General features: G+C 32.1%; 1 protein-coding gene across 2 annotated transcripts in view; it reads left to right on the top strand.

Annotated features, from left to right (window-relative positions):
• The window catches only part of LOC126882289 (zinc finger protein 227-like), a 66,546-nt gene that overhangs the window by 29,005 nt on the left and 9,710 nt on the right, over positions 1-27,831 (top strand). Inside the window, exon 2 of one of the 2 annotated variants that reach the window (XM_050647148.1) lies at positions 16,146-20,213. The exons of the other annotated variant lie outside the window; for it this stretch is intronic. Within the exon in view, the coding sequence (XP_050503105.1) occupies positions 16,146-17,632 (1,487 nt within the window). The 3' untranslated portion in view covers positions 17,633-20,213. Of the gene's footprint in view, positions 1-16,145; positions 20,214-27,831 lie in introns of those variants that run through there. 2 annotated transcript variants of the gene reach the window in all.

Genomic DNA, 27,831 nt, shown 5'->3' with positions numbered 1-27,831 from the left:
TGAGAGGGTTATCCTGGAAAACGTGCCTGGTGTATTTAGACGACATAATCGTTTTGGGGAAGACTTTTGAAGACCATCTGAAGAATCTAGAAGACGTTTTTAATCGACTTATAGTTGCCCAGTTGATGTTAAACCCCAAGAAATGCCAAAATAATTGCCAAGATATTTCAAAATAAAGTCAATTATTTAGGTCATATAGTCAGCAAAGAAGGAGTGGCCGTGGATAAAGGAAAAATCGATTCCATTAAGGAATGGCCTGAACCAACTGATAAACATCAAGTGAGAAGTTTTCTGGGACTATGTACTTACTACCGGAGGTTCGTTAAGAAATTTTCAGATATCGCTAAGCCATTAACGCGACTTACAGAGGAAGCAAGGGATTATTGCTGGGATAGAGACTGCCAAACAGCCTTTGAAACTTTGAAGAGACATTTAATTACAGCGCCAATATTAGGGTATCCACTGCCAGAAGGAGAGTTCATCTTAGATACGGATGCAAATAATGTGGGAATTGGAGGAGTGGTGTCGCAGATTCAAGGAGGACAGGAACGAGTCCTTGGATATTTTAGTAAAGTGCTTTCAAAACCTGAACGAAATTATTGGGACCGTGCAAGTTCGGCAAAGCGACCCCTATTTCTACGCTCTGTACTTTTATTCGCACTTTTAATTATATTGGCCAATTATATTAGTCCTGGTTACTGGATAATTGTCAAGGCCATAGTCCAAAAAAATAGTAAGAAGAAAAAATAAGATTCAGGTTATGTTATGAAAACGTGAACAATTGTATGTAGTAAATAAAATTAGTTATTAAAATGCAGTACTGCACTCAAAATACAATTAATTAAATTTACCTTTATATAATAATTGCATATCATATCAATATTGTGGAGCAATATATAATTTTTCTGCTTCAGTGACAGAAGGTATGAAATATACGTCAATTTGACAATTTCAATTGACAATATGAATTATTTAAGATAGTTGCAATATTTCTCCGCGACTCGCGCACGGTCGTTTCTCGTTTCCCTTCCAAGTACTTGCACACCGCGAATTGCGTCACGAGAAGAGAACTTCTAGCAGTAGTGAAATCAGTAGAACACTTCTATCAATACCTCTATGGAAGGATGTTTCTAATCCGAACCGACCATGCCGCCCTTAAATGGTTAATGCAGTTTAAGAATCCAGAGGGTCAGATAGCCAGATGGATTGAACGACTTCAAGAATACGATTTCAAGATCGAGCATCGTGCCGGAGTTAGCCACAGGAACGCTGATTATCTATCTAGAAGGCCGTGCCCAGCAGTGTTCCCATTGCAATAAAACACGAGTCAAAGGAAGCAGCAGTACTAAGAACAACAGTGGTCAACGACGAGTGGACGCCTACTAAGATCAGGGAAGAACAAGAGAAAGATCCGGTTTTACAGAAGATTAGAAAATGGAAGGAAGAAAATCGTCGACCATCTTGGCAAGCAATATCAAGCCTAGGCTCAGTAGTTAAGACATATTGGGCCCAGTGGGACTCATTTGTCTCGGAAGACAGCTTGCTTAAACGAGTAATGGAAAATGATGATGGTTCAGCAAGGAGAACACAGTTGGTGATTCCAAAGAGCAGAGTAGCCGAAGTACTTCGTCAGTTACACGACAGTCCATCAGGAGGACATTTTGGTGTAAAGAAAACCCTTCAAAGAATTCGGGAACGATTTTATTGGATGAATAGTTCCGACGATGTGAAGGACTGGTGTAAGAAATGTACTACATGTGCTACAAGTAACGGACCCTACCGGAAAAGAAAGGCTTTTATGAGACAGTACAATGTTGGAAGTCCGTTTGAAAGAATAGCTTTGGATATTGCCGGGCCATTTCCAGAAAGTGACAATGGATGCAAATATATGTTGGTGGTAATGGATTACTTCACGAAGTGGGTTGAGATCTACGCAATTCCGGACCAGAAGGCCGCCACTATTGCAGATGTGCTAATCAAAGACTGTATCAGCCGATTTGGAATGCCCCTGGAGATCCATAGTGATCAAGGAAGGAACTTTGAGAGCGATCTATTTCAGGGAATCTGTGATAAACTAGGCATGAAGAAGACAAGAACCACGGCCTATCACCCGCAATCGGATGGAATGGTGGAGTGTATGAATAGGACAGTCGGCAAGTATTTGACAAAGATGGTGTCCAATCATCAGCGAGACTGGGACCAGTACCTTCCGTTCTTCGCAATGGCCTATAGATCTGCTGTTAATGAATCAACGGGCCAAACACCAGCAAAAGTCCTATTTGGACGCGAAATGCGTCTACCCTGTGATTTAGAGTTTGGATGTCGACCTGGAGAAGATGTGGCTGGTGACGATTATGTGAATGAATTACGAAGAAGAATGGACGATATACACGAGTTGGTCCGTTCTAATCTTCAGATCGCTAGCGACCGAATGAAGAAACGATAGATACCCAAGTCGAGAAGGGATCTTTCAAGGAGAACGACAAAGTCTGGCTTTATCCAGACTTTGGAAAGAAGCGAACAGGTTATTCTCCCAAGTTGCAGCAGTTCTGGGAAGGCCCGTACCTCATTGTCAAGAAAATTAATGACGTTATCTACCGAATAATACTTTCCTAGGGGAAAGCCGATGATAGTCTACCATAACCGGTTGGCGCCGTACGAGGGAGACCACGACGTAGATGAAGAAGTGGAAGTCAACCAAGTTCGAGAAATACCTGACCTCACGTTTGAAGAGTTCATGGGGGCCTACAGAGCTACCGGTAAAGCGAGACATGGTGTTACCACAGAAGAAAAGCGGGACCTACTCGCACTTCCTGATGACTATTCACTGGCCCATACCATCCCGGCCAGTATCAAAGACGCACGAGGGTTGGCATCCGCCTTTCAAAGGGAGTTTGGTCGAGTTTCAGAACTTCAATGCCAACTGCCAGCTCCTGGCAAAGCATTGAAACTCCAAGATGAATCACGTTACCTTTTCTATCTGGTAACAAAAGACACTGTCCATGACCAACCTACCTACCAAGATGTATGGGATGCATTAATTCAATTGAGAGAGCACGTGTTGGAGTCCAACGTGCAAAAGTTAGCCATGCCAAAGTTAGAATGCCGCCAATTAGACTAGAGAGTTATCCGAAATATGGTAGAAGAAATTTTCCAAGACACCGAGGTCCATGTATTAGTCTGTTGCAATCCGCATAGTTACTGGTGCGGAGCGAAGACCGTCCCTTGCCATTTTTATACAACAGGGAGTTGTAAAAGAGGGTCCAGTTGCCGATACCAACACCCATTCGAGTTCCGATAGGGTTCCAGGAGGAACCATTTCTTAAGGGGGGAGCAATGTTACCCATTTCGAACTGAATCCGGCACTGCCCCGCCGAGCCGTCAACAAGGATTGAGATCACCGTCTCGATGAGTCGCCAGTACCCCAGAATGCTCGAGAATTCTGAGACAAACAATATAAATTGACGTTTTGCGTAGAGACGTATTCAGTTAATATTTTATCGACGCGAGAATACTGTTACGTTATGATCGGGTTTTGAAATGTATTATGTGTATTTAAGGTAGATGAGTCAAATTGGTAATTATTAAATAAATTAAATAAGTTGGAAAGTGTAAAATAAATTAGTAGTCGAGGAAATGAAGCTGGAAAAATGGCAAAACCTCGCAATTTTTTCGTCCAACATCGATTTTTACAAAAATTTGGGATTAGGCTCACTTCACCCTCTAGTTCATTTTCTATATTGAGCCGTTGTACGCTTTTGGTTTTTTAAGGGTGAGAACCACCCCTAGTTGTAAAAAATTATAAAATAACATTTTAAACTTTAATATTGTCAACATTTGCTTCCTATTGGTTACATAATGATTGTTTTGTGCTTTAAAATATAATATCACAATATTTCAACCCTTAAAACCACCCTTGTTGGAGCTATATATGAAAAGTTTATTTATCCTAAAAGAATAATTTCGGCTTGCATCAATTTACATAAAAATTTGGGGTTAGGATCATCTTACCCTGTACTTCACATTCTATATCATGCTCAAGGGCGTTGAATATTTTTAGGGGTGTAAACTACCCTTATTGTCATAAATTACATAAAAACATTGTAAACTTTAATATAGGCAAAATTTGGTTGTGGCTGGTTATATAATGATTGTTTTATGCTTTAGGATATATCATAATATTTCAACCCTTAATAACATTGCAATTTTTATAAGTAGAAAATTTAATAGATCTATACAGAAAAAAAAGTAGAATTAAAGGATTACAAAAACATTTATTTACACAAAAATACGAATTTACAAATATATAAAAATACACATGCAAATAGTTTTTTGGTCATCCAGTATACGAACCGGCTCTGTGGTATTATAGGTACATTGAAAATGCTCTATAAGGGGACTATTCGAATTTTTCGAAAAAAAATAGTTTTATAAACATAGCTCCTTCATTTTTGGCGATAAAAACTTTTTTCAATAATAGTTTTGAAGGATTTTTGAAGATTTAAGATTTTAAGAAGATTCCTTAATTTTTAATTGGGGTGGGTTTAAAGGGCTCGAATAAGGGGATGTTTGCTCGTAAATAGATGTTTTAAACAGCTATATCTCGTTAACTGTTCACTGTAATGAAAATCTATGCATAATGAAATTTTAGCTATTAAAAAAGCTACAATTTAGTAATCCATTATTTTTTTCGCATCTCCAGTATTTTCGGAGATATTTTGAAAAAAATGTTAAAAATGCAAAATTGCAAAAATAAATGTTTCTTTAAACTCCAAGTTTTCTAAAATTAGGCCTTTTAATTAGGTCAAACTTCTTGGGTGTATTGATAATATAAATATAAAAGGAATTACAGAAAGGCGAAGACCAATTTTTAGTTACAAGGGTAGTTAGAGGGTTGTTTTCACTGTTTTTTTCGTAGAGAAAAACAGGTACCGACTATTTTTTTGATCATAAGTTGCTCAATTTATATGCTAGAAACTTATTATTATTTTTTTTTGAAAAATCTTATGCTTGAAAAAAGATTATGTAAGTTTTCCTGGAAAAATGCAAAGTTTTCCCGTTATTTGGCTTTGATTATTTCAAATTATGCATTTGACGAAAAAAGCTAACCTTTAACATGCCGTATCTCGGTTTGTATTGGTCGTAAAAATATTATGGAAAAACAGTTTCGTTTGCTTTACTAAAAGATACAATTTTGATATATACAGTTTTTTTGATTAAATGCATATTTTTCGAGTTATTCTCAAAAAACCCTCTAAAAAAGTCGATTTTTCCGTCTAAAAACTGTTACTTTCAACCACGAATAACTCGAAAAATATTAGTTTTACGAAGAAAATGTAAAAAACATTTTTTTCTTAAAATTAATTTTTACATCGATTTACATGGTTAAAATGTAATAATAAATTCCCACCCCCGAGATGGGGCGGCAACTACCCCCAAGGTTTTAGCGTACAGCAGCATGATATAGAAAATGATCCTTGGACTATTTCCTACCTTTTGTGAAAATTTCAAGTAAATCCATGCTGGACGAAAAAATTGCGAGCCAAAATGCTTCATTTCCTCGACTATAGATATTGTAGTTAAATTGTAAGTGTTAAAAATAAAACAATTTTAAGTAAGTCTTTTGTTCATTTAATAATAATTAAAGTCATTTCGCGTAATAGTTCATAAATAAATCAGTACAGTAATAACCTAACATTAGCGAAAAAATATTGTATAAATATATAGTAAAAATATAGCTTATAAAAATTTGAAAAAAATGGAGTATGCGTGAGGTCTGCAGATACAGTAGAAGCAGAGTTGCAGCTAATGAAAAGTAGGTTCTTCTTCGTCCAATTCCAAATCGGATATTTCAATGTGAAATAACCAAAAAACGGAGCACTTTTCTGGGAAAATTCGTTACAACTTTTTTAAAGTGTTTAAAAAAAGGTTTATTTTTGTTTTTTAAAAAAACTTATAATATTAAAAGTAAGTGAGTTACGCTCAAAATATTGTTGGTCCCTTTTATTTTTTGTTAAAAAAATGGCGAAAATCGCCCCCTAATTAGCTTCTCAAATAAAATTAATCGTTACCACTTCACAAGTTACTTTATTTATGTATTATTTATATTATCTATAAGTTGCATTGGTTTAAAGTGCTCAGTTAAAAAAAAATGGGGTTTAAAATAAAACATTTTCTTTTACTTTGAAAAAAAAATTGGACTTGTTTATGGAATTAACTTAAAAATTATTAGTAATACCAAAAATCTCAACAAAGAGTAATTTACGTTAAAAAAGTTAAAATGAATTTTCCCCGAAAAGTGCTTTGTATTTGGGTTATTTCACATTGAAATATTCGATTTGGAATTTGACGAAGAAGAACCTACTTTTCATTAGCTGCAACTCTGCTTCTACTGGGTTCACAGACCTCATGTATACACCATTTTTTTCAATTTTTTATGAGCTATATTTTTGCTAAGAATATTTTTTTCGCTAAAATACTTACTTTTTGAGTTATCTCCGAAAAACCGTTCAAAAACATGTTTTATTTTGTTAAACATGAACATATTCACTCGTAATTGACTGCGTTCACCAGATGCAAACACGTTCACAAATGTTTGCGCTTTGATTCTAAACTTGTTGACAACGAGCTGAACGGTTGGTTGTTTAGGTTAAAATTTGACATTTTGCTTGCTTGGTTTGAATGTAACCTAAAATAAATTTTCTCAATAAATACGTTTTTGAATTTATTTTTTTTATTAAAGGAAAAAAGAAAATTTATTTAATAGATAATAACGTAGCAGAATGTCTTCAGTAGCCTTAATTTTATACATAAAACCCTTATCAATATATTCTACAATATATACAATTTAAATTCCCGCCATATTCTTTCAATATACAACACGTTTGCAAAGTTCAACTTAAATATCTTATGTTTGCAAAAATGGCGACCGCTTTCCAAACATGTTTGACGTTAGCATGGATTTTTGCAACACCAAGGAAATAATTTTACACTGGTTTTACACTTCTGAAGCTAGGAATAACTAAAGACACTTTTCACAACTAATATTTTATTACAATAACACAAACTTTTGGTATTAAAGTAATTTTTGTGTGGGATCGGACACACGCCCTACTTTCCCGTTTTTTATTATCTTATTATTCTATATAACAACACCTTGGCAACGAACTTTTTTTTTGAATATTGCGCCTTTGTGTACACTTTGAATTATAGAACATAAAAACATAGAAACATCTTTGTGAAGTGTACACAAGGCGCAAACCACTAAATAAAATATTGAAACAAAATATAGTTTTACTAAATATTAATGTTGGGAATTTATTTCTCCAACATGCTGGGGGGCCTTGGTTTTGATACCAAAACAATATATTCCACCCCTTTTTTTTACACATTTTTTAAAGAATTTATTGCTTATATAAGTATAAAACTTTTACAAAGTTTTAAATTTAAATAGAAATAGTTATAAAGTTAAATTTTATTTATTATTATAAATTGAAAAAAAAAATAATTTAAATTTGTTCATCGTTAATTGGAAGAACAGCAATTTTTGTGACAGAACGTAAGTATGTTCCCTTTTTAGTTTTTACTTCCACCACTCTTACCTTTCCGTCTTTACCAGGAATAACTTTATTAATCCTTGCTATAGGCCACCCAAAAGAAGAAACATTGTCCTCCTTTACAAGCACAAGCATGCCTTCTTGTAAATTTGGCAACGATTTTCTCCATTTAGGTCTGTTTTGAAGTTGTGTTAGATAATCTTGGTACCACCTTTGCCAAAAATGCTGCTGCATTTGAACACACAACCTCCAAAATTTTAATCTATTTTCAGGAATCTCAGTTAAATTAGTTTCAGGGAAAGTTGTCAAAGGAGCACCTATTAGAAAATGACCTGGGGTCAAATATTCTAAGTCAGAGGAATCATTATTAATTGCCATAAGAGGCCTTGAATTTAATATTCCTTCAACTTGAGTAATCAAAGTATTAAACTCCTCATATGTTAAAATATTATTTCCCATCACCCTTTTTATATGATATTTAGCACTCTTCACCCCGGCCTCCCATAGACCCCCAAATACTGGAGAATAACTTGGGATGAAGCAAAATTCAATTTTATCATCAAGGCAAAAGTTGTTTAACTTAATGTTGTCGTTTAGAAGTTTTTGAAGTTGATTATTTGCTCCCTTGAATGTGGCACCATTGTCACAAAAGATCTTGGATGGTTTACCCCTTCTAGAAATGAATCTTTTTAATGAAGCTAAAAAAGTATCTGTTGTTAGATCAGAGAGTAACTCCATATGAATTGCCTTCACAGAAAAGCAAACAAACAATGCTATATATGCCTTTGTCGTTATAGACTTTCTAATCCGTGACTGTTTAATTTGGAAGGGACCACAGAAGTCTATACCAACATTCTGAAAGACCCTCGATGAACGTACCCTTTGTTCAGGAAGAGATCCCATTAACTGTTCACTGCACTTGGCCTTACATTTAAAACAAGTTACGCATTTGTGCAAAATCCTTTTAATTTCTTTAGTGGCACTAATAATCCAAAAATTTTGATTTAATGAACTTAAAACTTGTTTCGGACCTGCATGTAAAAGTCTTAAGTGCTCTCTGTGAATCAAAAGATCAGTGATATGATTGTTTTTGGGAACGATCAAAGGATGTTTTTTATTAAAAGAAATATCTGAGTTCTCCAGTCTACCACCAACTCTTAACAGTCCCTGAGAGTCCAAGAAAGGATATAAAGAATTTAAATTAGACTTAATTGCTGTGTTGTTGGTTAGACATTTTATTTCCTCAGAAAAATGAAAACTTTGTTCATACTTAATAATGGTTTTAAGGCTATTTTCTAGTTCTACAACTGTTAAACTTCCAGTAATCTTTTTATTTTTATTTTTTATATTATTTACAAATCGTAGGCAATAAGCCACTATTTTTTGAAGTTTTGTTAAGCTAGAGAATTTTATGAAGAAAGATTCTGGTTTGACCTTAGCTAAAGTGACAACTTTATATTCAGGCAAATGGTCTGGAGTAGAAAATGGAATTTCAAAGTGCAAGAATTCAATATTTGAAAGAATTTCAGGACCATTAAACCAAAGATTGTTTGAATTAATTTCATGAGGTTCAAGTCCACGAGAAAGACAATCTGCTGGATTTTCCTTAGTGTTTATATACAACCATTTAAATTCGGATGTCATTTCTTGAATTTTAATAATTCTATTGGCAACATAGGGATTCAATTTCAAAGGTTCGGATTTTATCCAAGCTAAGACAATGTTTGAATCTGAATATAAAAATACCTTACTGACTTTATCTTTTAACAGTTCAAAAACCTTGTGAGATAGTTTTGAAAGCAACAAAGCACTGTTCAGTTCAAGTCTTGGCATAGTTAGTTTTTTGTTTATAGGAACAATCCTAGATTTGGAACAAATCAAATTTACATGTACTTTATTTTCAAAAATAGTCCTCGCATAAATAACAGCTCCATATGCAATCAAGGAGGAGTCACAAAAGCCAACTATTTCAATATGAAGAGCACCAGTAAAGTTTAAATTTCTTTGGACAGTCACTGTGGGCATGCTCATTAAGCTTTCAACAAAATTTTTCCAAGTGTCAAGTAACTCACTGGAAATTATAGCATCCCATTTGACCTTACTTAACCAAAGTTTTTGCATAATTACCTTAGCAGCTACTAAAACTGGGCCCACTAATCCCAAAGGATCATAAAATTTGGAAACAAAACTGAGAATCTGTCTTTTAGTTACACATTCATTTATATCAACTTTTGGACAACTAAATTTAAAATTATCTGTTTTTGTATCATAAGTCAATCCCAGAGTCTTTACCGTTAAATCGTTTTTGCTGATGTTAATTTCATCAAAATTTTGTTTATTTTTAGGAATATCATTTAAAATTTGTAAATTATTTGAGCACCATTTGTGCAACTCGAAGGACCTTAATTTGAGCAGCGAGATAAGTTCATTTTTTAGTTTTATCGTTTCTTCGATTGTGTCACACCCACACAAAATATCATCAACGTAGGTGTTATTAAGAAGAGCTTTAGAAGCCAAAGGATAGCGTTTACCTTCAGTTCGGGCTAATTCTACCAAACATCTGGTAGCTAAAAAGGAAGAACTTCTTAAACCATATGTTACAGTTTGAAGTTGAATACATTGTAAACTGCCATTTTTCTCTCGCCACAAAATATTTTGTAACTGGCAATGGTCTGGATGTACCAAAACCATTCTATACATTTGTTTAATATCTGTCAAAAGGACGTAATTATATTTTCTAAAAAGAACAAGAATATCGAAGAGCTCATTTTGAACTACAGCACCATTATAGAGATAATCATTGATGCATTTTTTCTTTTTTGATTTCATGCTGGCTGCCATCAAAGACTACTCTTAATTTTGTTGTTTTTTTGTCTTCACGTATCACTGGATGGTGAGCCATGAAGTATAAAGAACCACTATTTAAGTCATATGTACTAAGACTTACTATTTTTGCATGCTTTAGAGCTAAATATTCATCAATAAAACTTTTGTATTGAGAGTACAGCTCAGGATTGACTTTAAATCTTTTTTCTAGATTTTCAAAGCGTTTTAATGCTACAGAAAATGAATCTCCTAAATCCAAATCAGGTAGATTTTGTTTTAATGGTAATTTAACTTGGTATTTATTATTTATTACTTGCAAAGAATTTTCAAAATTAATCTCACAAGCTTCCTGCTCTGTCGAATATTCCGGAAAAATTTCTGGAACCTTCTCGGTTTCCCAAAATTGAGAAACAATATTTTCTAAATTATTTTTCATGCTTAAATGAAAAGCAGAAAAATTACAAATTTGTAGTGATGGAGCAGAACCACTAACTATGAACCCAAATAGAGTATTTTGTAATATAATCTGGTCTACTTGTATTTTATCGGAGAGCAAAATATGAAATGAAATATTTGCCCCAAACAATATATCAATTGTGCCAGATTTATTGAAGTCATCATCAGACAATTTAATATTTTTAGGAATATTTAAATTTGAAACATTGAAATTTGTTTGTGGTATATCACTAGTAATTTTATCAACCACAGAACATTTTATATTTGTGCTATAATCAAACACACATGACTCAATTTTTAAATTTACAGCCTTTTGCACATTGGTAATATTCTCAGAAATACCTAAGATATTGACATTATTATTAAATGTTTTTAAGTTTAATTTACTTACCAATCTACTTGTTACTAATGATATTTGAGATCCTGTATCCAGGAGACCTCTGGCAGTGATATAATCACCCCTTTTTGTTCTAATTTTTACCTTCACTGTTGGTAACAGAACATTATTAATGTTTTCATTTATTGAACCAAATGTAGTCACCCTATCGTCTGCATTACCACTGTTACCCTGTCCAGTGCTGTCTAATGGAGTTTGTCTGTCCACATGCAGAAGAGAATTATGTTCTTTTCGACAAACTGAACACCTGAAACTCATTTTACACCTACCAGGATGATTATTCAAACAAATTCGACAAGCCTTATGACTGTCTATAAAAGACACTCTATCATTTACTGAAACAGATTTGAAACTGGAACAATTATAAATTTTATGGCCTGAGGATGAACAAAAGCTACACCTGGTTTCTAATTTGACTTTACTTGTAGCCAAGTGAGTTTTTTGATACCTTTCTTTGTTAGTGCTACATTTTTTATCTGGAGTGGTTACAGTTTCTAAAGCTGTAGCCCTATTTTCAATATAAGATAAGAAATCTTTTAAATTTGGCAATTTTGAGTTGTCCCTATCAATTTGAAATGATCTATTAGTATAGTGATCTAGTTTTTTAGTTAAAATGCAAATAAGGATCATATCCCAACTTTCTACGGGTTGCTTTAAGTTTTTTAGTGCACCTAACTGCTGTCTCACTTTACTAATGAACTCACGTAAGGCGGTGGAAGTTCCTTTTTGAATGGAGGGAATGTCAAGTAGTGAATAAATGTGAGAATTTATTAATATTGTTTCATTGTTATAACGGTTATCTAACATTCTCAATGCATCATTATAAGAGTCATTTGTTAGAGGTAGATCATTTATTAGGCTTCTTGCCTCTCCTTCCAAATGATTCTTTAAATGAAAAAGTTTTTCAACATTTTGCAGTGACTTATTTCTATCAAAAACAGCTAGAAATAAATCTATAAAAGGTCTATAACTTGTTAAATCTTTGCCGTCATAACAAGGAATTTCTATTCGTGGAATATTTGAAGAATAAAAAGAATTATTTACATCTTGTGGATTAGTACTTACGCTCTGTATTACTGTATTCCTCTCTAATATTATCAATGGAATCTGCATACCCCTGTTCACAACATAAAATTTCACAATGAAGATCTTGAAGTTTATTAAAATTTTCTATTAGTAAGTCTTTCCTAGTTTGTAATTGATTAATTATTAATTCAGAAATTTCTTTGTCCAAATGTTTTTCAACAAACCTTGTAATAGTTTTAATAGACTGAATTTCTTGAGATTTTTTAGTTTTTAGCATTTCAATATCCTTTTTAGCGGGCATTTTTTTTTTTTTTTTTATATGAATCTACCTAAAACTTAAAAGGTAAAAAAAAAAACTATTTTAAATATCAAAATAACAAAAATGTTGACGATTATTTGCAAACCAAAACACAAACAGTCAATTTATTTAATTTTGTATTCACTGTCAATGTCAGTTTTCTGTCACTTCATATATGATCGATTTCATAAAACATCGATTATTTCTCTCGATCGCTTGATAACCATTCGACGTCGGTCGTTCGCCCTCTTTTACATAGATGGCGCTATTGTATGAGCTTGACGTTTTACAAAATTAATTTTTTAATGATTTTTCTTTTTTGTAATTTCTTTTCTAATAATTTCTTTTTTGTTCAATAATTTCTTCTTTTTTTTTTATTAGGTGTGTTTCTTACCTTCTGGAAATTGAGTAATTCCTAGCTTCTTTTTATTTCCGGCTCGACTGGATCAAACTTGATGTTGGATTTTTGCAACACCAAGGAAATAATTTTACACTGGTTTTACACTTCTGAAGCTAGGAATAACTAAAGACACTTTTCACAACTAATATTTTATTACAATAACACAAACTTTTGGTATTAAAGTAATTTTTGTGTGGGATCGGACACACGCCCTACTTTCCCGTTTTTTATTATCTTATTATTCTATATAACAACACCTTGGCAACGAACTTTTTTTTTGAATATTGCGCCTTTGTGTACACTTTGAATTATAGAACATAAAAACATAGAAACATCTTTGTGAAGTGTACACAAGGCGCAAACCACTAAATAAAATATTGAAACAAAATATAGTTTTACTAAATATTAATGTTGGGAATTTATTTCTCCAACAGTATTGACTTAGTGAAAAAACTCTATAGAACAAAGGTGGCTTAGAATTAGTCATTATATCCAATTCCGGTCTTATTTTGAATGTACTTTTTTACCTTCAAGAGGCGGGCAATGTAGAATTGTAAACTTTTTCTTATATAATAATAAACAATTTCAACTACCTATTGCCAAATTTTCAACCTTCCTTTATTTTTTTGGGCTCAGATTGTTCTTTGGCCATCACCACGCCAAAAACAGGTAAAGAAACATATTATTTGATTTCATTTTTCCTCGTTATAACCAAATATACCTCGTTATAAGCGAAACCTCGTAATATCCGTGTTCGTTATAGAGAGAGTCTACTGTATATCACGTTTGCTCAAACAATAGAATAAGTATTGATAAATGTATAATAGAGCTTGTAAATTATACAAATTTAAAGACAAATAAATGCCTAAGACTATTTTATAAAAATTAAAGTAGGGATATTGCAGGGGCAAAGTCCAAACAAATACTTGCACTAAAAGAGAGGATAAAGAGATATGGCTAGAACTTCTGGAAGCATTCGAGACTGAACATGCAAATACCGAATTTTTGGTAAATGATACGAATAAAGTCAAGGTGCTTATGGAAATGGCTTTGATCCCAGCTCATTTTTTGACAAATTTGCTTGCTCATCGCGTTAATGGAAATAAATTTAGTCAAGAGCAAATAAAAACTGGCAGTGAATATGTAGAATCTTATTATCCAGAAATATTGCCAATTATTATTATTATTATTTACCAGGCAAAGTGTGTACCCTTTAAACCTTTGATGGATAAGGGTCTTCTAATGTAGCCGATATTATAGTGGTAATTACATTGTTGTCAAATCTTCCATTTTTCTGGAAATCTAATGAACTTATTTTAAATGGAACACACTGTATATTTTTTACGTTTTCAAGTCCATAGGAAATACTGACTATTTTTCATGTTATATTCCCTATACCTAAATGCCGTAATTTCGGAGTTATTGCTACATTTATTAAAAAAAATTTAAACAAATTATAAAAATTAATTTTTTCGGCCAGGGTAGACATTATTTTAGGTTCTTTGGATCATTGGAAACAAAGAAGGTCTTTTGTAATTTTCTAAAGTTAATTGTTTTTGAGTTATGAACAATTTAAAACTTAAAACTGAAAAAATCGAAAAATACCGATTTTCAAGGTTCAAAACACAAGAAAAAAAAAAATAATTTTTGAAATTAAAAAGTACCCAAATTCAAGTTCAAACTTTCTTCTATCAGCTCCCTATAAGAATTTTTGGCACTAAATTATTCTAAAACATTGTTTTTTTTTTAATTGTTAAGGAAGCGCATGTGAGAGGACGGGCGATCGGGCTGCTTAACAACTAAAAATCAATGTTTTAAAATAAAATAAGACCAAATCACTCATCGGTATCTGATACAATAAGGTTTTTAGTTGAATTTAGGTGCTTCGTAATTTCAAAAAATATTTTTTTTGTGTTTTTAAACCTTGAAAATCGGAATTTTTCGATTTTTTTCAGTTTTAAATTGTTTTAAACTCGGAAACAATTACCTTTACAAGAAAATTACAAATGACCTTCTTTGTTCCCAATGATCCAAAGAACCAAAAATAATGTTTACCCGGGCCGAAAAAATTAATTTTTAAATTTGTTTTAATTTTTTTTTAATAAGTGTGGCAGTAACTCCGACATTACGGCATTTAGGTATAGGGAATATAACATGAAAAATAATCAGTATTTCTTAAGGACTTCAAAACGTAAAAAATATACAGGGCTCGACTGTCTAACTTTCTCAGGCGGTGCGCAGTGGCGTATTTATTTCCATGTATAGCAAAATCTGCCGATTGCCCTTAGTCGAGCCGATCGCTATATGCCGATTCAGTGCACGGTCTGCTTTATTCTTCCTTAAATTTGCATATACCTAGACAAAGGAATAATGAAGTAATTCGTGAAATCTTTAAGCCGACCACCGTCTTTAGACATTCCCATTGTTCTAAGGAAACATTTTGCAAAGGAAAGATAATTACCTACCTATTATTATAATAAAACTTGTGATTGGTTATAGCGTTGGGGTATTCAATCAACGGTTATATGAAGTTGCTAAGAGAGATGGCTTTTAATACTTGGTTTAAATACTTTATTATATTCTGAAACGCGAAATATGAAATGCCTTTAAAATGTTTATCCTGATACTGATTAGTTAAATTAATAAACATAATTTCATTTATAATTGTAATAACAGTTAGTTTCCATTTTAACAAAAACAAATAGAATAATTCAATTTCGACGTTACTAATTTGTATAGTCAAGAAGTGTCTCCGTTACGAACTATCGCTGTTACGAATTGTCCATTATTATTTGTCCGGTTACGAACTGTCGCGTTACGAGATGTCATGGAACCGTTTTAAACAAAAACTGTTTTAAACCTACACAAATGTTTAAAACAGTTGATTAAAATAAAACAACGCTGTCTAAAACAATACTGGCAACAATCACCACAAAACCGTGAAGTGTGGAAAAAATTAGGGGAGACCTATGTCCAGCAGTGGACTAGAATTGGTTGGATGATGATGATGAACCCTAATAATAATAATAATACTCCTTGCTTTAATACTTTGACTATTGAATTCTGACAGTTGTTGTCAACAATTCCATTGCTGTTTTTATTTTTGGGGATGTTAAAGCTATGTTATATTTGATATAACTTGTCTCTATTAATTTTAAACAAACATGAACTGTTAAAATATTTTAGGTTGCCCCAAGGAGGAGAACAACATGGAAACTATGGAAACTTTACCTGCTCATTCATCTCAGAAACAAAACTACACAGGTCAACACGCAGAAGGGCAAATATTAAACAAAAATGGAGAAGTTGTGACTGGACAAAGGGCTTATAAATGCGAAATTTGTTTAAAACAGTTTACTAGAAGCAATTATGTAAAAATCCATTTGATAATGCACACTGGAGAAAAACCATTCAAGTGCAAAATTTGTTTTAAGCAGTTTAGTCAAGCAACTCATTTGAAAACACATTTGAGAACCCACACTGGAGAAAAACCTCACCAGTGTGAAATTTGTTTAAAACAATTTAGTGTAGTAGGCCATTTGAAAAATCATTTGAAAGTGCACACTGGGGAAAAACCTTATAAGTGTGAAATTTGTTCTAAGCAGTTTAGTCAAGCAGGTCATTTGAAAACACATTTGAATATGCACACTGGAGAAAACACTTACAAGTGTGAAATTTGTTCTAAGCAGTTTAGTCAAGCAGGTCATTTGAAAACACATTTGAATATGCACACTGGGGAAAACACTTACAAGTGTAAAATTTGTTTTAAGCTGTTTAGCCAAGCTGGTAATTTGAAAACACATATGAATATGCACACTGGAGAAAACACTTACAAGTGTGAAATTTGTTCTAAGCAGTTTAGTCAAGCAGGTCATTTGAAAACACATTTGAATATGCACACTGGAGAAAACACTTACAAGTGTAAAATTTGTTTTAAGCTGTTTAGCCAAGCAGGTAATTTGAAAACACATATGAATATGCACACTGGAGAAAACACTTACAAGTGTGAAATTTGTTCTAAGCAGTTTAGTCAAGCATGTTATTTGAAAACACATTTGAGAGTGCACACTGGGGAAAAACCATACAAGTGTGAAATTTGTTTTAAGCAGTTTTCCAACAAAGCCAATTTGAAAATACATTTGAGATTGCACACTGGGGAAAAGCCTTACAAGTGTGAAATTTGTGTTAAATACTTTAATGAGGCAGGTTCTTTGAAAAAACATTTAAGAGTGCACACTGGGGAAAAACCATACAAGTGTGAAATTTGTTTAAAACAGTTTACTACAACAAATCATTTGAAAGAACATTTGAGAACACATACTGGAGAAAATTACAAGTGTGAAATTTGTTTAAAGCAATTTAATCAAGCAGCTCATTTGAAAAGACATTTGAGAACCCACACTGGAGAAAAACCTCACCAGTGTGAAATTTGTTTAAAACAATTTAGTGAAGTAGGTAATTTGAAAAAACATTTGAGAGTGCACACTGGAGAAAAACCTTACAAGTGTGAAATTTGTTTAAAACAGTTTACTACAACAAATCAATTGAAAGTACACTTGAGAGTGCACACTGGGGAAAAGCCTTACAAGTGTGAGATTTGTTTAAAACGGTTTAGTGAAGCAGGTTCCGTGAAAAGACATTTAAGAGTGCACACAAGTGTGAAATTTGTTTAAAACAGTTTAGTGAAGCAGATGATTTGAAGAAACATTTGAGAGTGTACACTGGGGAAAAACTTCAGATGTGTAAAATTTGTTTAGAGCAGTTTAGTGAAGCAAGAATTTTATAAACACATTTGAGAGTGCACACTGGAGAAAAACCTCACAAGTGTGGAATTTGTTTAAAGCAATTTAGTCAAGCAATTTTTTTGAAAAATCATGATTGCACACTGGAGAAACGTCTTGCAAGTGCGAAAATCGCTTTAAGCAGTTTACTGAAGCAAATTTTTAAAAATACATGTGAGAGTGCACATTGGAGAAAAGCCTTATAAATGTGAAATTTGTTTTAAACAATTTAGTGATTCAGGTAATTTGAAAGCACATTTGAGAGTACCCACTGGAGAGAAACCTAACAAGTATGGAATTTGTTCAAAGCAATTTAGTCAAGCTATTGTTTTGAAAAAACATTTGAGAGTGCCCACTGGAGAAGCATCTTGTTGATGGACCTCACACTTCAGCAATACCACCCCGCTGAGCTGAATATTAATGACTCTCTTAGTTGGCTGCAGGACTATACAAGTGTGAAATTTCTTCTAAGCAGTTTTCTCAATTATGTAATTTGAAAAATCACATGAGAGTGCACACTGGAGAAAAATCTTACAAGTGCGAAATTTGAAGAGACATTCGAGAGTGCGAAGAGACATTCGACGAGTTTCAAATTCATTTGAAAACACATTTGAGAGTATGTTTGTTTTAAGCAGTTATCTTATACAAATATATACAGGGTGTCCCAAAAACTACCGACAAACGAAGACAGAAGATTTCTCAGATAATTTTAAGAGAATTTAGCCCAATTCACTTAGTCCGAAAATGCTTCCTAAGGGAGCTAGAGCTCTTTGAAGATGGCGTCATGTAATTAGTTTTTCTTAAATACCTCCAGAACGCTTCTATTTAGAAAAACGAAAATTGGTATGTATATTTACTTTCCAGAAATGAATCGATTCCATCTATTGCAAATTTCTGTTACCAGTCATAGGCGTCCGTCTTGGGTAGGGCAACAGTTATTTTATCGCATAACTTTTTTGTCTTTAACTTTTAAGCATTTTTGACACTGGATTATTAAATTGTGAGGTATTCTAGTACTAAAAGGTACTCTTGTTTTAAGTCGGTAGGACACACCGTTTTCTAGAAAAATCGATTTGAAAGTTTTTCGCTTTTGGAATTTGAAAAAAAAATTGAAAAAAAAAACGATGTATTTTACTAACTTAAAGCAAGAGTAACTTTTAGTACTCGAATACCTCATAATTTAATAATCTAGTGTCAAAAATGCATAAAAATTAAAGACAAAAAAGTTATGCTATAAAATAACTGTTGACCTACCCAAAACGGACGCCTATGACCGGTACTAGAAATTCGCAATTCATGAAATCGATTCATCTCTGGAATGTAAATAAAAGTACCAATTTTTGTCTTTCTAAATAGTTTTTTTTAATTTTTTTTTAATTCACAAAACGAAATATTTTCTAATCGATTTTTCTAGAAAACGGTGTATCCTATCGACTTAAAACAAGAGTACCTTTTAGTACTAGAATACTTCACAATTTAATAATGCAGAGTCAAAAATGCTTAAAAATTAAAGACAAAATAGTTATGCGATAAAACCGTTGCCCTACCCAAAACGGACGCCTATGATCGGTACTAGAAATTCGCAATGGATGGAATAGATTTACCTCTAGAGGTAAATACGCGTACCAATTTTTGTTTTTCTAAATAGAAACGTTTTGGTGGTATTTAACAAAAACTCATTACAAGACGCCATCTTCAAAGAGCTCTAGCTCCCTTAGGAAGCATTTTCGGACTAAGTGAATTGGTTTAAATTGTGTTAAACTTATCTGAAGAATCTTCTGTCTTCATTTGTCGGTAGAGTTTCTGGACACCCTGTATATACAGGGCGTTTCATTAAGAATTGTCCATATAGTAACTGGAGAAACCTTAGCACAAAATACGAAGATTTAACCTAAAACACTTAAATAAAATATTCCCCCTTGCCGAGATACAGAGTGTTTTATTACAGATATTCTAAAATGATTTTAGTCCATTGGTAAAGCACCTTTTAATACATTTTTTTCAAACTTGACACACAGTTTACACATGTTAGGATACTTTGACTAATCTTAAAAGATAGTTTTCCGCTGTTACCAGAGGCGTCCTGTAGGGAAATATACTTTATTTTCGCCCTCCCAATCTACGCCACTGTCGTAATATTCATTTCAGAATGTTTTTTGATCCTTTGTTACTTTTTACATAAATATCATCCTTTTGTTTCATTGCGATAAAGTAAGAAGTTTTCAAGTTATTTGCATTTAAAGATGATGGATTCCATAAGACTATGTATTTTAAACTACATTCAATAAGATTATGTGTTTAAAATACGTAATTTTATTGAATCCATTACATTAAAACGCAAATAACTTGAAAACTACGTACTCTATCGCATTAAGACAAAAGGATGATATTTATGTAAAAAGTAACACATAATCAAAAAACATACTGAAATTATTATTACGACAGTGGCGTAGATTGTAAGGGGAAAAGGGACGAAAAGGAAATATATATATATATATATATATATATATATATATATATATATATATATATATATATATATATATATATATATATATATATATATATATATATATATATATATATATATATATATATATATATATATATATCCCTACAGCACGCCTCTGGTAACAACGGAAAACTATCTTTTAACACTAGTTAAAGTACCGTAACATGTGTAAACTGTGTGTCTAGTTTGAACAAAAAATATTAAAAGGTGCTTTAACAATGGGCTAAAATCATTTTAAAACATTTCTAATAAAACACTCTGTATCTCGGTAAGTAAGAATATTTTATTTAACTGCCTTATTAATAAAACATTCGTATTCTAAGGTTATCCCGTATTTATATCTAGAATAGTTATCATAAGTGTAAGGTAGATTTAGAACGAAAATAATTTGTTACTAATAAACTCGGTATAAGTTAGTTATAAGTATTCTCACTAAATTCCGAAATAATATTTTGGCAACGTCGCAATCTTCTGTACAAATACATAAAACAACGAAATATAGGGCTTTTCGTTCACGGTCATTTGTTTCAAGCTTGTGTCATATGTCGTATAATCCGTGTATATTAATATTATACACAGATTATACAACATATATGACAGAAGCTCGAATCAAAGACAATCGTTGAAAAGCCCTATAGGGTGAAATATGTCAATTTTGACTTTTCTCTACAACTGACAAACCTTTCGTCATTATTTCTTGATGAACTTGCTTTTCCTTTTATGAATCGTATAAAATCAAAAAAATGTATATTTTCAACATAAAATTTAATCTATAAATAAATTATTTTGTTTCATAAAATTTTATTTTATAAGGTTTTTATGGGCAAACTCTACCGACAAACGAAGATAGTAGATTCCTCAGATAATTTTAATACAATTTAACTTAATTCACCTAGTCTGAAAATGCTTACTAAAGGAGCTAGAGCTATTTGAAGATGGCGTCTGGTAATTAGTTTTTCTTAAATACCCCCGGATCGCTTCTATTTAGCAAAACAAAAATTGGCATGCGTATTTATCTTCCACAGATAAATCGATTTCATTCATTGCTAATTTCTAATAGCACCAGTCATAGGCGTCAGTTTTGGGTTTTGGGTAGGACAACGGTCACTTGTGGTATGGTCATATGTTGATTGAACCTAACTTACCTTTGGACAAATATGCACACAAAAAAGTTATAACCCTTTGAAGTTACAAAATGAAAATCAATTTTTTTCAATGTTTCGAAAACTATTAGAGATTTTTTATTGAAAATAGACGTGTGGCATTATTATGGCAGGAACCTCTTGACAAAAAATTATAGTGAAATTTGTGCATCCCATAAAAATTTTATGGGGTTTTGTTCCCCTAAACCCCCCTAAACTTTTGTGTATGGTCGTATTAAATTATTGTTAAAGTATTATTAGTTAAACACAGTGTTTTTAAAACTTTTTTGCCTCTTAGTACTTTATCGGAAAGCCAGTTTTTATCGAGATATTTTGAATATTTGTCAAATCCACCTATTTGTATATGGTTAAGTACGATTATAGAGACCTGGTAATAATATGAAAAATCTATAATTTAAATTTTTATAATATGAAAATATATTAAGAGACAAAAAACTTTTAAAAACACTGTGTTTAACTAATGGTACCGCAATAAAAGTTTAATGGGAACGTACACAAACATTTAGGGTGTTTAACCTTTCCGGAACCGTGCTATAAAAACTTACGTTGCAGGCCGTGCGTGGGGGTAACTATGTTACCCCACTAAAATACTTTAATAATTCATTTAAATTTTACATTATTGTTTGGAAAGTTATATAATAACTGAAATAATTTGTTTTTATTATTAAAAAGATTTGCATTTTTTTTATTTTTACCTGTAATTATAATTTGATTTTATTCCTGATTTTTACAGTCAGGGCATAAAAATATTTTACTTTCTTCTCGATGTATGGTACAAATTGGTTTTCTGCATGTACTACATGATATTTGAGTCTTTCTATCACGTGCCCTGGCACAAAAGCTGCATCTTCGACTTGTATATTGTTGAATGTCTCTGGCAGGGGTTTCTGGCACTGTGTGCCCCGAGGAGTTAATTTCAATTTTAGTATAAAATTTAAATTATATTTGATAATTTTTATAAAAAAATAACGATTTAGTAATATATTTTCTAAGATTACCTGGAGGAATAAAAAAAATAAAAATATTTTGAAAAGTTATAAAGACAAAACCGCATCTGGGGTAACCAAGTTGCCCCGCACGGCCACGGAAATGTTAAAGGAAACGAAACCGCATACAATTTTTATGTAAACATATTAAAAAAGAAGCCGCATCTCGATAAAAACTGGTTTATCGAAAAAATACTGAGAGGCAAAAAAGTTTTAAAAATATTGTGTCTAACTATTGGTACACTTCGCGTCATATAAAACTGGTACACTTTTTTTTCCCAATGTAAACCTGTGTTCAGACTGACAATTATTGTTCGTGAATCACTTCGTCGTTGCCATCACAAATAACGGAATTGCACTAAATCTAAATACAAAAAAATAACATTTAAAATGTATATTTATAATTGTAAAAGTTATTCATTTTGTATTAATTTCAAATTAAATTTTTAATTTTTCCAGTATGTTTTATTTATTCTACACAACTTAATGCAGTTTTGTCATTGTCATTTGACATTAAACATAATAAGTCATGTCAAGATTTATTATCTATCATTATTTTTGAATTGAAATATTTTCATAAATTATAATAAAACACGAATCAATGTATATGGATACTTAATTGAGATGACGGAAAATTACAATTGTTTTAGTTTTTAGTATATTAAAAAATGCGGTCTGTCGCACAGCCCCGTTTTTACCTAGTTTGATGTAATATTTTCGTTGAACTGGCAACGTTGCCCTAGAAATTGGAATGACACTTGTGACAAGATCGACTTACACAACTTGAAAAACACGATTTTCGGTTATAAGAGTTGTACCAGTTTTTTTTGACGCGAAGTGTACCACAATAATAATTTAATTTTGTTCTGAAGCTATTTCCTTGTGGCATTTTTATGATTAATTATTTATATGGGAAATAAGCCACAATTAAAATGAAAAAATAATTTTATTAACGTTTCGACGCCCAAATCGGGTGCCGTTGTCAAAATACAAAATATTACTAAAATAAACAAAAATGTTGCTAAGTAAAAAATTCTTCTAATAATTTATTTAATCTGACTCATTTATATTGGCAATTCAGACATATATTATACATTTTAAAGTAGAAGACTTTAAAATGATATTGCCAATATTTATGAGTTGCGTTTCTGGGACGACTTACTGAAAGATAGTTAATTCGATTACATGAAATCAACCCCAACTCAAGAATATCCGTCACAAAAAAATTATAGCATGTGATCTGTCTTTAAAAAGACAACCAAATGCAATGACAGTAAAATTCTCGCGTTAGAGACGTCATAGTAAATCACAAGGGAAAACCAGGAAAAACCCTGTGATACTATCCCGACATCGTAAGAATTTGGTGTTACATTTAATTTACTCTCAAAAATTAATACCAAGTTTTGACTTGTAACATGTTTAAATTATATATGTATAGTGACTGTACACCCCGATATGGGGCTAAGTCGCGAAAGCTTTCTAGATCCTATTTCTTGGGAGGATCAGTCCCTTTTGCTTATGTTATCTTCTTAACGATTTCTCTCCATTTTTTCCTGTCTCTAGTTTTTCTCCGCCATTCTCTGACTCCTGCATTTTTTAAGTCTTCTTCAACTTCTTGTAACCATTTTGATCTTGGTCTTCCTCTTTTCTTTCTTCCTCCTGGATTCCATTCTATCATAGCATATGTCACTGCTTCATCTCCTGCGCGCCAGATGTGACCTAACCATCTAACTCTGCATTGCTTTATTTTGGTCACGATATCTTCTTTCAGTACTTTCCTAATCTCTGCATTGGTTCGGCTTCTATATTCATTTTCCTCTGTTGTGATTGGTCCCAGTATGGTTCTCGTGATCTTTCTCTCCACTATTCTTAAGTTTTCTGCATCTTTTTTAGTCATCGTCATTGTTTCCGTTTAAATTATAAATAATATTAATAATACTAGATATACAGTATAAATTAAAGAAAAATGGAACATAGCTTTTTAAGACACCGTGTTTGAACTGCATTTGAGATAGTGGACCAATACAAAAGTTCCAGACATTAAAACCAGAAATCATAGCAACGTTAATATTGGCATGTAGAAAATATCTTTGAACTAGAACCTCCTACTTCTATCTCTCTTTTTAGGAGTTTACTAAAATAGCGAGCCCAGCCGAAAGTAGATAATCGGACTTAAGGGTCCGCACCGCGCCAAGGAATAGAACCGAACCGAACCCACTACCTACATGCACAGACAAGGCGATTGCAGATACGCCGTACGAATGGGTTATTATTTTTATAAGTTTTTGGATATGTATTTAAAACATATAATTTAACCTAAAATATTTTAATATTTATACATAGTGCTAAATATTTCATGTGTATCTATTTATGGATAATGATGATTGGCATTATACATAATATGTATATTGTTCTAAAGCTATTTTTTGTGGCTTTTGTGTAATTTGTTATTCTAAATGGGAAATAAGCCACAATTTAACTTAAAAAATGATTTTGTTAACGTTTCGACCTCCACTTCGGACGTCGTTGTCAAAATACACAGTATTAATAAATTAAACAAAAATGTTGTTGCTTAGTAAAAAAATTTCTTCTAATAATATAATTTATTCTAACTGATTCATATCGGCAATTATTAGAAGATTTTTTTACTAAGCAACAACATTTTTGTTTAATTTATTAATATTTTGTATTTTGAACACGACGGCGACGTTCGAAATAAAAGTTAATAAAATAATTTTTTTAAGTTAAGGCTTATAAGTGTGGCTTATTTCGTATTTAGAATATAAGTGGAAATATAAGTAGAAAACGCCACAAAGAAATAGCTTCAGACAATATTTTAGGCGAAAAAATATGTTTTAAATAGGTACGTATCCATAAACTTATAAAAATAAAATAATCTATTCGTACCGCGTATGCACAAAAAGCTAGAAGGATCTGCAAATTCTGCAATCGCCTTCTGCATGTAGTCAGGTCGGTTCGGTTCTATTCCTTGGCGCGATCGCGATGCGGACCCTTAAATAGGAACCGGTCCTAATATCTGATTCTGATCTAGAGGTGGGCTAGAAGTATTTGAAATCATGTAACCGATCGTAATTTTTATCTGTGATTTTGATTTAACAGAGCAACAAAATAGTCGTATTTTAAACTCCTAATTAAAAATGCCCAAAAAAAATTCAACAGGTGTTATTATTTTGTCTAGGTCATGATTATAAAATTAGGTCTGTTAGAATGAGAAACAATTTTATTCAAAAAGTAGTTTTTGTAATGAAAATAATATTGCATTAATAAATAATTTGATGTTTTTTTCATTGTCTTAATTGTTATTAGAAAATCTAACAAGAGCATAGTCGCCAAATTTCGGGCCAATGCTTTCTCAATGCATTTATTTTTTTCAAATTTTAAGAAAATAATAAGTATTTTTGAAAAAATAAACGCGGAATGAAAGATTACATTATTATCGAGGGCCGAAAGTCCATTAGAATAAAAAAAGTGTCATTTGAATGAGATATTTGAAATTAAAAATCACACTCAATTTTCTCTTCTTTTTACCGCTGTAACTTATTAAAATACACATTATAGAAGTTTTCAGGGACTTTCAGCACTCGGTAATTATGTAATTTTTTATTCTGCGTTTAAATTTTTCAAAAATACTTACTCGTTTTCTTAGGATTCGAAAGAAATAAATGCATTTAAAAAGCATTGTCCCGAAATTTTGCGCCTACCCTCTTAAAAACGAAATACAAAATACCTATATTTGCTACAAATACTTATTAGTTACTATTTGTTACTTTTAAATTAAAATTTCAGAATAGCAGCCCTTTAACCTTTTTATAATTAACTCGAGTTCTTCAATCAGAAATAATTAGACCAGCTTTGGAAATAATCGTTCGCAAGGCACTGATGTTCCAATGACACTAAGGCGTTCTTGAGATACTTGTGCATGATAAGGAAAAATATATTTATTTTCTCTCCGCCATTTTAACGAATATTCATTTTTCGGCAACCGATCGCATTCCCTAAATCTTTGCATTTCTATTATTGCCCTGCATGTCGTAGTGCCTCGTGGCTGATCCTGCGATCCCATAATATGATCCGGATCTGCAGATGTTTTCTCATGTTCTAATAAAATTTGAGTCGTAAATCCTTTATCTTTTTGTCCCATTCCAAGTTTTTCTGCAATAAAAGCGATTCTATTTTCTGTGCCATTTCCGCATTTGTTGGATCCTTAAAAGGAATTAGTCGAAACCTTATTTTGCCAAGAAAAGTTGAAATCGACAGTTTAATAAAATTCCACTCATACATTGTTGAACTAGTGTTTACGTACATATTTGTTATGCTTATAATAGCCTTAACAATTTCTTCTAGCTGAATAAATCTTTCCAACATATAAAATGTCGAATTACAACATGTGGAAACATCTTGCAGTAATTTGAGAGGATTCCCGTTTCCTGGATTTTTTGAAAATCTAAAAGTTTAGCAGTTGCTTGTAGAACTCTTTTTAAAGTGGCTAATGGTATTTTTTATTTTGGTTAAATTTTTAATGATTTTCTTATATCACGTTTGATAACAACATCTGAGGTAGAAGTCGAAACGTCAATTAGAATTAGAAATATGCTTTATTGTCATGAAAAATTGTACAATTTTATCGACAAAGCTTATGAAAAGTCACAAAACAATAACAATACAATTATTTACTAAAATTACATAAATCGTCAATATAACACAAAAAAAAATAATGAAGTAAACAGAAAAAATGAATTGCAAAATTTAAAATTTTAAATACATTGCAAATTGCATAGTCTACCTTAGTAACTAATCGGGCAAAAAATTAGGCTGCTGCATATGCCACCCAAACATAGATAAAAAATATACTACTCGTACAAAAGGTACTTACAGTAACTTCTTAGTTATTGATTAAGAAATTCTTCTACTGAATAATATGGTCTTTCAGATAGGAAGGCTTTTGTCATTTTACGGAATTTGGAGAACGATGTTGCAGCTTTAAGTTGTAGTAGGAGATGGTTGTACAGTTTTTTTGCGGAATATAATATGGATTTCTTTACTAACTCAGAGGTTGGGGTCGGTAAATAGACGTCAAAGGTAGAATTTCTCGTGAAGTAGTTATGATTCGGTCTTGCTGGAAATACATGTAGATGTTTACGAATTAAGCAAACAGTTTCTAAAATATATAAAGAAGGAAGAGTTAAAATTCTGTGATCTTTGAAGTAGCTTCTGCAATGTATTATTCTTCTGAGGCCAAACATTTATCGTATTGCCTTTTTTTGTAATTTGAAAATAACATCGGATTGGGCAGCTGTACCATAACCCCAGAAAGGAAGACCATATCGAAGATGTGACTCGAACAAAGAAAAATATGTCATTTTGGAAGATGCTAAATTGAGTTCCTTCGAAACAGATCTTATAGCATAG

This window comes from Diabrotica virgifera, chromosome 3 (assembly GCF_917563875.1).
Source record: "Diabrotica virgifera virgifera chromosome 3, PGI_DIABVI_V3a".
Classification (NCBI taxonomy): Eukaryota; Metazoa; Arthropoda; class Insecta; order Coleoptera; family Chrysomelidae; genus Diabrotica; species Diabrotica virgifera.
Note: the sequence above shows the minus strand (reverse complement) of the source record. Positions and strands in the feature narration are given on the sequence as shown.